At 33.9% G+C, this 14,496-nt stretch overlaps 2 protein-coding genes across 3 annotated transcripts; both read right to left on the reverse strand.

The window, feature by feature from the left end:
• Positions 1-356: 356 nt before the first annotated feature.
• Positions 357-3,911, reverse strand: LOC134751848 (zinc finger protein 184-like). Its single transcript, XM_063687352.1, has 2 exons — positions 3,601-3,911; positions 357-3,143 (listed from the first exon to the last, which is right to left on the reverse strand). The coding sequence occupies exons 1-2, from the start codon at positions 3,844-3,846 to the stop codon at positions 381-383; spliced, it is 3,009 nt and encodes a 1,002-aa protein (XP_063543422.1). The 5' UTR covers positions 3,847-3,911; the 3' UTR covers positions 357-380.
• Positions 3,912-5,425: 1,514 nt separating this feature from the next.
• Positions 5,426-14,388, reverse strand: LOC134751872 (zinc finger protein 271-like). 2 transcript variants are annotated; one of them, XM_063687398.1, is made up of 3 exons: positions 13,854-14,354; positions 12,836-13,585; positions 5,426-7,792 (listed from the first exon to the last, which is right to left on the reverse strand). In XM_063687398.1, the coding sequence occupies exons 1-3, from the start codon at positions 14,157-14,159 to the stop codon at positions 6,419-6,421; spliced, it is 2,430 nt and encodes an 809-aa protein (XP_063543468.1). In that variant the 5' UTR covers positions 14,160-14,354; the 3' UTR covers positions 5,426-6,418. The 2 variants fall into 2 exon arrangements, with proteins under 2 accessions (XP_063543468.1, XP_063543467.1); XM_063687397.1 differs by lacking the exon at positions 5,426-7,792 and adding an exon at positions 9,771-11,812 and having other exon boundaries at positions 13,854-14,388.
• Between the last annotated feature and the right edge of the window lie 108 nt (positions 14,389-14,496).

A 14,496-nucleotide genomic window follows, 5' to 3' on the forward strand; every position in this document is an offset into this window, starting at 1 on the left:
GTACGGTACTATCCCTTTCGGCTAATTAGGGTTGTATTTTGGGCACTTTTTCTGTATTGATATTTTGGTGTACTACCTACTTGCCGGATTTATTATAAACGAATGAGATTCTGTCTGTTCTGTTCTATCGTACAAAATATCCATAAAATCGAAAAATTAGTACTTAAGAATATTTTTAGACAAGCAAAATTGAAATAAAAAGAAAAATCATGGAATGCAGTTTTTTTTTAATAAAAGAATGTTTCTGTTAAGTAAAATGAGCTAACTTACGGTTTTAAGGCACTATGGGCCCATTAGTTTTTTCCACCCTGTATATGGTGATGGAATTAATAAAAAGAAACACGACATATGTCAATACATATTTATTAACAGTGAAAAATTTACATTTGGCCGCTTTGAGAAGTTTCAGGTTTTGACTGTGAATCTGTATGGCACTTCCGATGTTGTTCCAAAAGAGCTGCAGAAATGTACATTTTTTCACACAAATCACAATTATACAACTGCCCAGACGAATGTAATTTAAAATGTCTTTCCATACTGAGTTTTCTTGCAAATTTTTTATCACACACAGGGCATTTTATTGTACGTCGGTGAGACGTATGTTCCTTTATATGCTCACGTAATCTTAGCTTTCCATAGAAAGCTTTACTACATATATCGCACTGATACGGGCGACGCATTAAATGGAATCTATTCACGTGTACTTCGTATTGATTCCGGTTCTCACATACTAATACACAATGCGGACATTTTAAACTATTTGTTGTGCCTTCGTGAGTTTCAATATGCTTGTTTAAGAGATTCCTTTTAAGATAATTTAAGCATATAGGACATCTTCCGTAGTTAGTATGAGTTGTCATATGATTTGTATACGCATATTTGTCTTTTAATTGCAAATTACAGACACAACATTTCAATTGGTGTGTGGCCTGTGGTTTCACACCCATATGTGCTTGCAAATGCCTTTCATAAAGTATTTTATTAATAAATCGCCTTTCACAAATATTACAATCATATAAGCACCTGTGTTGTCTAAAATTTATTCCATCATCGAATCTTTGCTGGCAAATTGTGCATTCGTAATAAATTGTTTCGTTGACTTTCTTTAAATATACTTGATGTTTTACTTGCATATGTCGGGACAAGTTACATATATTTGGAACAAAATCATGACATAAAATACATTGATCTCTGATAGCTAAAGCGGTCTCTTTATGTTTGTAATACAATTTTTGGTGGTTAAATCTTTGTCCGCAGGCTTCACAAGTCATATTATCATTTTTTACATGACAGTCATGATTGAGATTTTTCTCTGAAAATACCTTCTTACATCGTCTACAAGTGTAATGAGTTGAAACGTTGTGCTTGGAAAGCTCATTTTGAGTTGCAAATTTCATTTTGCAAACCACGCATTGATGTGACATATGTCGAAGGTGCATATAATTGGCATGTTTAATGATATCCTGCTTAGTTTTGTACATATATTCACAGTCTGTACATTTATATACTGCTTTATTATCTTTAATCTGATCTATGTACGATTTTATGAACCTTTCATGTATACAATCTTGTTTGCATTCAGTGCATTCATAATTAAATACACAGATGTGAGGGATAGCCGGCTCAACTGAAGTTTGATTGCATGTTTTACATCTACCATCCTTGGTTATCAAAGGTACTGTGGCAGCATTGATAATTTCAACTTTCTTTGCATGATGATCGATTGTATGCTGCGCTAACCTGCTTTGACTCAATAATGCATAGCATAAAGTACAGTAAGCCATATCTTCAGAATGTACAATTAATAGATGTTCTATTAACAACTCAACCACTGGAAATTTACCAGAACATTTGTAACATTTAGCCGTTTCTGATATAGTATGTGTTTTATAGTGACTTTCATACGATTCGAAAAGTACGAAACTTAAATCGCAAAGTCCACATCTTATTGTATTAGCAGTGATATCTGGATCTCTTAAAGCATCTAAGTTTTTAACAGTAATATTACATTTCTTTGCTTTCAAACCACTTCCGGAGTTCTTATATTCTTCAGGAGTATCTTTCTTTTCTAATTTAACTTTTTTAGATATATGCGCTTCTATATCAAAATCTTGTATGTTACTATTTTCAGGACCACTTTTAGCTTTTATAGTACTCATGCCTTGATCGTGCAACCATTTTGTCAGATCTATACTGTGTTTTTGCACATCCTTGTTTGTCTGTGTCTCTTTTTCATTCGAATTTTCAAGCAACTCATGTGTTACATTGGCACCATCATTGACTCTAACAAGTTTGTGAGCAGGAATAAACTTTACTGTTAATGCTTCATTGAAATTAAGTTTCTTAACAGGTATTTTTGTTTGCTGCATATCACTTGGTTTTGGTTCATCTGGCCATTTCAATTCAAGTAAGTCTTGAGGTACAAAATCATCCGCATCACTGTAATTTCCATCATTTTCTGTCACTGTTTGACTCTGTATTAACTTGACAGATAAAGAATCATGTAAAGTCTGCTGTACTTCAGTTTCTTTAACTTTTAAATTTAAATTATCATGAAAATGCTTGTGTTTTTCAACCGTTTTAGCTTCTTCCATTAAATTCATAATTAAAGCTTCATTACTTTGTAGTTTGTTATTAGGGTCTCTTTCTTCATCATCCTCAGCCCAGTTTAGTTCTAATAAGTCTTGTGGTGCAAAATCAGACATGTTTATGCCTTTTGCAACCTTCTTCACTGTAATTCCTGCAGGTAATGTGGGCTCTGTCTCCTTAACTTTATTAAATAAATACTTGTGCATATCAGCATCTTTAAGTAGTTTATTCTTAAGAGACTCGTTATCTAGTATAATTTTGTGTATTTTCACTTCTTTTTCAATTGTGTTATTTACTTTTGTTAAATCATCTGTTTCATTACAATCAGTAATTAAGTTATAATCTTCTTGAAAAGCTTTGTTATTCAATATAGTTTCCGTCAAAGATCCCGTTTCATCTAAGTAGGCTGTCCATTTCATTTGCTGAGATATCTCTATCAACTTTTTCTGTATGTTTTTACAGTTATCTCTTAGTTGTAGTATGAGAAGATGAGCGCTTAGTATTGTGTCTACACACTCTTGGCAAAAATTGGGTGTTGGAATGATACTTGTTACCTGAAATTTAAAGTAAGTATATTAACACTATGTTAATGCACACATGAAACAAATTGAGGATGACTTTGTTGTAATAATTATAATCAAAGACTATGTAACTCCATATTAGATGGATACAGTCTATGGAAAAAACATGCCTCGAAAAAAAAAATTGATTCTCAGACAGATGGCGTCACTACGTTTTATCACCTTTGGCCTACTCTCGAATAGATGGCGTTGACGGTTTCGTTCGTTATTTAACAATTTTAACGCATATCAGTGAAAGAACATGAATCAAAATCATATAAAAATAATACAAAACAAATACATTTTTAGATATTTTCTTAATTTTTTTTTTAATCGTGTGTCGATAGATGGCAGTGAATTTACTGTGGCTACTATCCTATTATATCCTCTTTGATTATAATGTACTCTTACTACTCGTCCATATAAAACAGGTATTACAAATGATACTTACACTCGGTCCAAAAGTAGAGATCATAATGTTCTTCAAAGAGCTTTCGTTCTCATTCTCACAACGCACTACAACAAATTCATCATCCCAGTGAACGAGATCATTTTCCATTCGTAAACATGCTCCACAAACATTTTTTCTTAACAACAAACTCATGATATTGTCATGCCACTTTCTATTTTTCAGTCTTTTACTTCGTTCTAGGCGAAGTTGAGATTCGGGAATTCTTATATATCCCTTAGAAGACATGTTAATCTTTAATATTACGTGTTTTATTAAGAAGCTAACGAAAGCAAAAACCTGGTTAATCAATCGATAAAATGTGACTTATGTCAAGCAAGCTACGCTTTTTTTCTGTCCCCACCCACCGAGTACGCTATGGCACTAAGCCATACTGCCTTGTCAAATAAAGTGTCGTGTCGTGGTTTGCAGCAAATAATGCAATCACCATGACCCAAGATAGATATCCTCTTTGCCATGGCCCAGGGGCCAGCGCAAAGAGTAGTATAATATGGCCAGCGTAGGTCAGTATAAAGGCGCGAAGCCGCGAACGCGAGTCAGGAGTCTAGTTCGCTAATCAGCGAAATCGACTCCACACTCGCGTTCGCGGCTTCACGCCGCGTAGTCAGGAGCGGACTTAAAAGTCGTAACACACCATCGCGCTGCACCAAGGTCGTAAGTAAGAGCGAGAAAGAGATATCGCTTTCTCGCTCTGCGGTGCGATGGTGTGTTATGACTTTTAGGGACGCAGCTATGCGGTGGAATGAGATAGCAATATCACTTGCTCCCTCTAACGCATAAATGCGTCCCTTGGACTGGCCTACACTGGGCCATGGTGTAAAGGACCACAAACTACTGAAACTATAAAGATACTATTTCGGGAGGAAGCCTTTAAAAAAAAAATTGTATAATGGCCTCTAAAAACGTCGCCGACATGCCGCCATGTTGTTTATTCACAATAGCATCTAAACTATCATCTGACAAAGTATCAAGCGGGAGGCGATGACAAAAAATTTTTTATAGACTTTATTTGCTGCCATTCCTTAACCCACCAACGGAGCGGCAGCTGACGTTCACGAGGGTTCATCATACATAGCCGTTAACCGCTATACGAGTTTTCGCCCGGGAGGCGATGACTGACGAAATTTGCGCCTGGCTCGCGGTCTATCACGTACTCACGTACCTGCCTCTTTTCTAGAATGCCCCTTTTTTTCTTCCCCAGTTGTGTCGTTGCAAATCACTGGCTTTCGCTTGTGTTCTACAATTCCTATACTAGTTTGGAATTAGTTCTGCACTTGTATTTGAAAAAAAAAAAAGAAAAATGTTAAACCGACTTCAAAAAGCATAAAATAAAATATTATGCCGTTTTATATGCGCTAGCAACTGAAACGTTTTAAGTCGGTGCCAAGCCAAATAGTTACATTACTGGTTCTTCCCTTCTTATCAAACTACGTAGGTACATCAGGGTTGGCATTCGATTTGACGGGGTGTTGACGCTTTTAAAATTTGGCTTGGCACCGACTTCAAATGTTTCAGTTGCTAGCGCATATAAAACGGGATACCTTTTTGAAGTCGGTTTAACTTTTTTTAAAGATTGATTTTATTTTTCCATTTTTAGTTTTAAGTTTTTCTTATGAGTGATGCAGTTCTGAGGTAACATACATACAAAAAAAAATGCGTTCGAATTGATGACCTTTTTTTTAAAGTCGATTAAAAAACAAGGAAATATAAAGTCCCAAGGGAAATATTGAAGAAAATTCCGATTAATTGTTTAAAATTTCGGGTTTATTTATGTTGTATGGGATACTTAAAATAAATACTATTCATAGTAGAGCCCTTTTATTTATTGCAAAAAAAAATCTTAAGCTTATATAAATATAATCTATTGAATGTATGTTAGTCTAAGAAATACAATAAACTTTATCTATACAACATGGTATAGGTATTGATTCAGGTTGCACGAAGAAAATGCAATTATATAGTTCGTCAAATGACTGTCTCATTTCAAACATAGACAGAGAGAATCATACTATCTTTATTCTTTGTCTTACACTAGTACTAGCACCCAAAATAAAAGGATGAGTATAGCTTTTTTGGTTCTTATTTACTGCCAATTTGGTTTGACCAACTATAATTATGCATATAAAAAAATAGGCGTAGTAGGCGTAGGGGTTTTATGCCTGGGCCAGGCGGCCTGGCCCAGGCATTAAATTGTTTTTATGTCTCAATACGTCTCTTTTTCATTTATCACAAAGAAAAAAGATACAAAGTACACTAAGCTGCAAAGTTGTGACCCCCCTGTATAGTTTTTTTTTGCAGGGGGGTCACTTAACTCTGCACGCAGCTTACTGTAATACACTTGTACACATATAGGGCAGACCAACTATTTCTTGTTATTTTGTACCAACAGAAAGGAGAACAGTAACACATGATTAGAAAAATGTTAAAAACTAAAAATGCTTGTTTTGAGAATTTTTAATTATTTAAAAACCATTTAAACGATTAAAATCTCAATAAGCGATCCAAGAGACATAGCCTGTGACGAAAAAAGTTGATCTGCCCATTAACAAAAAATAATACCTCGGAATTTCAATTTGATTGGTAAAACTACAAATTTTTGACATATATTTTGTATATGAAATGGTAATAGTTTAAATAGTTACACAGAAAAAATATATAGTGTGATCTATAATCTGTATATGTATAATCATTACCATATTTTATTCTTTCTAAATACACAAGTTCTTCTGTCACAATAAAAATAACCAACAGTCCTCTCATATACTTATCTAAATACTAATAAACCTATACTAAATGTATACTATAACAACGCATTGTTATGAACCATAATAACATGGGACTTAAGATCATATTTGCTTGTGAACACACTTTTACACAATTTGCAATATAATGTTCCTCCATGGTAGTTCCTCATATGATTTTTAGCTTTAAATTCAGAATAAAATGATTTACCACAAAGAGGGCAACGGTGCGGCATTTCTCCAGTATGCTTTCTAAGATGTATGACCATAGCTTTCCTTGTATTAAATTTCTTCTTACATAACTCACACTTCTCTTTAGATTTCAGATTATGAGTCTTCTTATGCTTGCTCAAATTACTCTCTGTATAGAATTGCCTCTCACACATATCGCACGAATAGGGTTTGATTTGCAAGTGCACTTTATTCACATGTAGAGAGAGCTGATTATCATTTGTATAATCTTTCTCGCAGAAACTACATATTTGTGTACTACTTTTTGCCAGATTAAGTTTGACAGCGTGTCTTTGCATGTGACTGTCAAAATGTCTTTGACTGGCGAATAATTTGTCACACAACTGACATTGTTTCGACAAATGAGAATTTTCATGTGCTCTCAATTTGTCTTCATTCTCAAAAGTTCTGCCACAGGTTTTACACGAAAAAATTTTCGCCTTATGAAGAATATGGACCATTCTAATATGCTCATACAAGAAAAATTTCGATTTAAACTCTCTGCTACAAATATAACATTTAACCTTTTTATTAACATGCTTTAAAATATGCCTTTGCAGATGGAAATCAGTTAAGAAACTCTTGCTGCATATTGGGCATTTCAACTTGTATTTATAATACTGCTTATTAGGTTTCTTTTTCTTTTTAAATGTGAGAAATTCGCTGACATCATCTGTATATTCCTCATTATCTGAAGGATATTTGACTTGATATCCATTTACTAATTTTCTGTTAGTGTATGTCTTTGTAACTCTCTTAGCCGGATTGTCTATTTCGACATTCTTTTCCTCTTTAAGTTCTTTGAATATATCTATATCTTGACTCTCTTCTTTGATGAAAGCATTGATATAGTCTTTAATCTCAGACTCTGATTCACTCTCGTCAGTATCAGGTTTTCTGAATTCATCTTCAAGTACATCTACTGTTAATTTAGTTTCATCTACTTCATCGTCTTCAAGTAGGAGGTTGTCATCAAAGTAATCTTGCTCTTTTATTGGTAAAATAGATTCTTTAGCTATCTCTATGAATAAATTGCCTTCTTGTTGCTCTACTTTCTTTAGGCTATCTAGCATGGAAGAGATGCATGTATTAAGTCTGTCTCTGGTGTAGATAGAGTGGTTTATAAACACATAGGAAGTAATAGCATTGTTAAGGCACTGTTCGCATATTTTTGTTCCTGTGTAGTTTGTAGGAGTATTCATCTGTAACAAAAAAGGAAAGGAGATAAAGTAAAACTAGCGGAAGCCGCTCGACCCCAATTACAAAGAAAAACCGCAAATCGATGTACAGGTTAGCCGTTTGGCACACGCATACTAGAGGTCAAAACAATTTTTTTGACACGCAGTTCCTAAAAAAAAATTCCCGGGGTGGGGGGGGGAGAGCGGTAAAACATTGGCATCATACGAAAGGGCTTTTTGAGGCGATTCTAAAAATATATCACATCATTACATTTCGGCCATTTCTTTAATATTAAAACAAAAAGAATTTTCGAAACATATCAAGTTTGGGTTCCTCCAGACACGAAATGGCTGATTTTTTTTGTACAATATACCACAAATGATACGTAATATCCTTATATCCAACCCCAAGAAAGCAATTTTAAAAATAATATCATTAACATTTTTTTTTTAATTTTTCAATTTTACAAACTGACACAGTTCTACTTCAATACCTATTTTACGAGACTTATGGAACTGTACTGCAGATACGGTACATATTAATCATAAAATGATACGTAATATCCATTTATCGAACGGGAAATACCTCTTTAACCGTTTAACTGCGCCTTTTCATCAGTTGGTATAGTTTGTTTTGTTTTTGACACGAAATATCAAGATTGTATCCTTCAGATACGATATGTGTACCTTACTGCTTGTACTTTTTATTTGTACAATATACCATAAATAATACGTAATATCTTGATATCTAACCCCAAGACAGCAATTTTGAAAATAATCCTATAAAGTTTTTTTTTTAATATTTTTCATGCATATAACTTTTCAATATTACAATATTGAAAAATTAAAAAAAAAATCTTAATGAAATTATTTTCAAAATTGCTTTCTTGGGGTTAGATAATAAGATATTACGTATCATTTGTGGTATATTGTACAAAAAAAATCGATAAAGTATATCGTATCTGAAGGATACAACCTTGATATTTTGTGTCAAAAACTAAACAAACTATACCAACTGATGAAAAAGCGCAGTTAAAGGGTTAAAGAGGTGTTTCCCGTTGGGTATATGGATATTACGTATCATTTTATGATTAATATGTACCGTATCTGCAGTACAGTTCCATAAGTCTCGTTAAATAGGTATTGAAGTAGACCTGTGTCAATTTGTAAAATTGAAAAAAAAAATTGTTAATGATATTATTTTCAAAATTGCTTTCTTGGGGTTGGATATGAGGATATCACGTATCATTTGTGGTATATTGTACAAAAAAAAATCAGCCATATCGTATCTGGAGGAACCCAACCTTGGTATGTTTCGAAAATTCTTTTTGTTTTAATTAAAAAAAAATGGCCGAAATGTAATGATGGGATATATTTTTAGAATCGCCTCAAAAAGCCCTTTCGTACGATACCACACACGATAGGTTTTGGAATTTTTTTTTCCATACAAAAAAATTAATGTTTTACCACTCTCCCGGGATTTTTTTTTAGGAACTGCGGGTCAAAAATTTTGTTTTGACCTCTAGTATGCGTGTGCCAAACGGCTAACCTGTACATCGATTTGCGGTTTTTTAATTCGAACGGGTTACACTAAACGCAAGTAGCAAATCCATACGCTTCATAACAGCTAAGACATACTAATGAAGTTCCTAGTTATAAATGAAGCCAAATATTATAATTTAAAAGCTAGTAAATATAATTAACCATTGGCATACATTTTATATTCAGCATAGTCTAAATTACGAACATATTTTTGGAACTATTAATGATAGTAGACTTAGTAGGTAATCAAAATGATTACCTGTTTTGTCATCCAGTAGTTGAATGCAAAATGGAAACGAAACATCAGAGTATTAGGATAATTAATTAATATTATCTGTTTATTGTTTCATTCTCAATTGCTCAAAGGTTGACTGGAAGAGATCCCTTATAGGGATAAGTCCGCCTTTGTACATTGTATATATATTTGTTCTTTTATTGTGTTTGTAATCTGTCTTATGTACAATAAAGTGTTTACATACATACATTATACGACAATTTTAGACACATCAACCTAGTGCCATAGCAACATCAATAACCTTAATTATTTTAACAATAAAGTTGATATTGCAATATTAATATAAGTTTTACTTATTTATTAAATATAATAGTAGAAATAATGACAAGGCATCTATACATATAAACCGCTTTTTTAAATAAATTAGCATCTACTAATACATTTCAATTAACATAAAATTTGAGGAAAACGTAAGCAGGCTTAAGCATGCAAATTTGATGCCTTGGCATTTCCAACAGCTTATTAAGTGAATACATATGTTATACTGAGATATTTTGTTAATATATTTCTAATTGAACAATGCTAAATCAGCTAAATGTGAGAGATACATCAATGGTTCCTCTACCTAGATTTATATATTACAAAATTTACAAGCATGGTTTTCAACCAAACAAGCTGGCTTCATAAAATTATTTATGATAGGCCATTCTTCTTATAGGTCTCATAATTCTTCTTTGGCCAGTAGTTTTTGAAGGTCCTGTTCCCATATTAAATTTTAATTCAGAATCTGAGAACACATTGCTAGCTTGCTCTAAATTATTCAACTGAGCAAAAACGTTACTTGTTTGAGTTGTATCACTTGTTTGGGCAGCAATATTACTGAAATGTGGAGTAATATTAAACGAAAGTGGATTAGGATTGGGAATTATAATTTGGGGATCATCTTCTGAATCTGAGAACACATTGCTAGCTTGCTCTAAATTATTCAACTGAGCAAAAATGTTACTTGTTTGAGTTGTATCACTTGTTTGGGCAGCAATATTACTGAAATGTGGAGTAATATTAAACGAAAATGGATTAGGGTTGGGAATTATAATTTGGGGATCATCTTCTGCTATGTCCATTTCTTCGGGGTCTTGTATATTTTTTCTGTAAGTTAAATTCTCAAAGTCAAATATTTTAAATGTATCTTCATTAATTGAATGTGCTATTTCAAAATCGATTGTATTAACTGTATTATCCATAGGTGTCACTTGTGCTTTTCTGTCACTTTCATTTGCTTCAGAGGTATTAAAGATGGTAAGATCCAATTCTTTATGATTCCATAACTCATCATCGGATTTGAATATCTTAAAGGCATGTTGGCCATCTAGATTAACTTTCAACATGTCATCCTGATTATTTCTGTTAGATTCACAACAAATACATTTAAATCTTTTTTCAACATTAGAAGTCAGGCATATTTGACAATTCCACTTCTTATTTTTAGATATAGTTTCATTTTCGTTTAATTTTCTTTTTCTTTGCAAGTCAAGATTTGTATCTTCAGTATCTTTAGTTTCTTCTTCTTCCTTGGTGACATTAGTGGTATTTCTTGTATTAGTAAGATTTTTGCAAACACCACACTTATCTGATGTTTTGAAAATCCAACAATATTTGCATTTGTTTTTACTGTCATCAGTCGCTTCCTTAATCTCTTCATCCGTAGTTTTACCCTCTGTATTGCTCTGTTTATCAATACAAATTTTACAAGTTGGTTTTTTAAATATCCAACAAATGTTGCACGCTGTTTCACTTCCTGTGGTCTTTGCAATGTTTTTGCTCTGATTTAAGCCAGTGCTTTCAATTACATCACTCTGGTTGCTTAATGCATCATTGTTTGTGAGTATTTTTTCATTGTCTTTACCTATTTCTTCTGGTAACAATTCAACGTCATTATATGTTTCTCCCTTTGATTCTAGAGAGGCATATAGATCTTCATCCTTATCATAACCAGTAATAGATTCACCCCAGTTATTTTTATCTACAGCAATTTCTTTGCCAAAATTGTTGTCAGCACTGGGATCCGAAAAGAAGAATAGGTACATTTTCTCACAGTCAAACTTGTCATTAGAAATAATCAATGGATTTGAAATTACTATTTGATTAGTATTGCATCCAGACTTAACCAAAGTTTCATTATGTGCCTTATCTTTGGTTAGTTTAGCAAATTTCATTATCTTTGCATGATGTGGAACATACAGTTCTTGATATTTGTATGATTTTCTCTAAAAAATGAAGACAATTGACATTGGCACTTAATTTTCATCAGGCATGAAGCACTTAACTAATATTCTTATACCATTTATTGATTTAAAAATGTGCACTGATCATTGTCTTATGTTATGTGTAATCATAAATTAAAATAATGCTTTCATGCCTCAAATATGTTATAATTATTGGATAAAGCAGAGTAAATTCACTTCACAAAGTGTATGTGCCAACTATTGTAAGGTCATAAACTGAAATAAATGTCATATACTAAGAAAAAATGACCAAGGCCTCCAGTGCCCCAGGCTGGAATGGCACAGGCACCTGCCGCAATAGCAGAGGACGCTGGTTCGTTTCCAGCCTGGGGCACTGGAGGCCTTTGGCATTTTTTCTTAGTATATGACATTTATTTCAGTTTATAATTTATATAGTAGTGTTTCTACTTAAAATAACAACAAATTAAAGTATTTTCTGTAAATAATTTAATTTGTTCTAATACTTCTAACAGTATTGTAAGGTCTCTTTGCAAACTGAAGGACACACAACATTAATGACAACTTTCTTATTTAAGTCAATAATTTTGTATTTATCCACATTTTGATAATTAGTTGTGTTGCACTTACTTCTTGTGTTTTACAAATAAATACATAACATTCAATAATATCTAAGCGCTGGTGGCCTAGCGGTAAGAGCGTGCGACTTTCAATCTGGAGGTCGCGGTTTCAAACCCCGGCTCGCACCAATGAGTTTTTCGGAACTTATGTACGAAATATCATTTTATATTTACCAGTTGCTTTTCGGTGAAGCAAAACATCATGAGGAAACCGGACTAATCCCAATAAGGCCTAGTTTCCCCTCTGGGTTGGAAGGTCAGATGGCAGTCGCTTTCGTAAAAACTAGTGCCTACGTCAATTCTTGGGATTAGTTGTCAAAGCGGACCCCAGGCTCCCATGAGCCGTGGCAAAAATGCCAGGATAACGCGAGGAAGAAGAGAGAGAGAGACATAAAATAATATCTGAAAATAAAAAAGTCATACTCACATCAGGCAAGGTGGAACCCAAAATGCTATAAAGGCTCTTGTCACCAGTGACCCCAGGATATCCACCATGCAGCCGGATCATCTTATCCAATTCCACAAGCTTCGGCTTTTTATCCAAACAGACAGTACACAGTTTATCCATCTTCTTCTCTACTAAATGCTGTAAAACTGATTGAAATTTATGCTTCTCAATATGCTGTAAATGTGCACTGAGGTCCTCACTGCCAGCACCACAAGTCCCGCATTGGAAATTGTCTTTTTCTTCAGGCTTTATTTCTGGGCCGACATGCGATTTCAAGTGCCGTTTCAGTTGCAGGCGTTTCACAAATGACTTGCCACACAGTCGGCAGTTGAACCACATGTTGCTTGGATGACTTTTCTCATGAATGATCAAGTTTTCTATCTTAGTAAATATTTGCCAGCATTTAGGGCATTCTAAATCAGACATATACGGCTCATGACTGAGTGATACAGATCTTACATTTACAATATTTCTGATTGGTTCAGCATAATCTATCACCTTTGCATGATCCGTGTGTAACACATTATAATTTGGGTTTAGCTTCTGTCTACCCCTTTTCTTAGTTTTATCTAGAGGGTCTAGCTTTTCTAGTTTAGCGTACATGTCTTCGAAGCAATTACGTAAAGCTCGCTCAGACTGTTCACATTGTTGTGAAAACAGATATGCACTGATGCAGCGGTTTAGGCATTTATTGCAGATTTTCCTCGGGAAGTTAGGATCGTTCAGTGTCTGAAATGGAGTAGTCCTTAGATTAAATAAATGTAAGTAAAAGTAATGTTTTTTCAATACTAACATGTTAGTGCCAAGAAATTACAGTCTGCTTTTGGCAGTCTAGTTAAAAGGCAACTGTGATGAAGATGAAAGACAACTAACAGTATAATCTTGTAAATTTTCTGCACACATTAGGAAACGTACATTAACTATGCACGGCGCATACAATGGCCTCTTCATTACAGTAATCATTAGCAAACTGGGTCACATATGTAAGTTAACTAACCTTAAAAGGGTGGAAATAAGCGACCATATCGCGTATAGTCACTTTGTAGAGCATTCCTTTGCCTGCAATCTGCATTATTTGGTCCAAATCCGAAAGAGGAGACGCCACACTTAAGCAATAGCGACAAACTTTGTTCCTAAGCGTTCCTGCGAGCAAAAGTTCTACGGCTCTCTTTGTAGTCAATTCCACTCTATAACTTGTTGGGACACCGTCATTATCAGCTTTAGGCTTTTCTAGCTGATAATTTAGAATATTTACACTGGATAAATCAGAATTCAACAGTTTATTTGGCTCGTCCAGATCCATTTTAAAGCAGGTTAGGTTAACTTATCAATTTACGTTTGTCACTAGAAATTGGAAATCCAATGATATATGTTAATATTTATCAGAATTTCTAGCAAATTATAACGACGATGGGCTTGATGCAACTTTACAGCATTAAAGTAAGTAAGTAATGAATACACAATTTTTTGCACTTTTTTGCTGTCAAGCGGAGAAAATGGCGGCAGCTTGATATTGCGCCGGCGCGGCGTTGGCGAGTGTCAGTTTGTTTAAGGCACTAGGTGAAACGCTAGCTTTTTCTGTTGTGATATGATAAATAAATAAAATATAATAAATAAACCATCGATATAGCACATGAAAT

This window comes from Cydia strobilella, chromosome 23 (genome assembly GCF_947568885.1).
Source record: "Cydia strobilella chromosome 23, ilCydStro3.1, whole genome shotgun sequence".
Taxonomy (NCBI): Eukaryota; Metazoa; Arthropoda; class Insecta; order Lepidoptera; family Tortricidae; genus Cydia; species Cydia strobilella.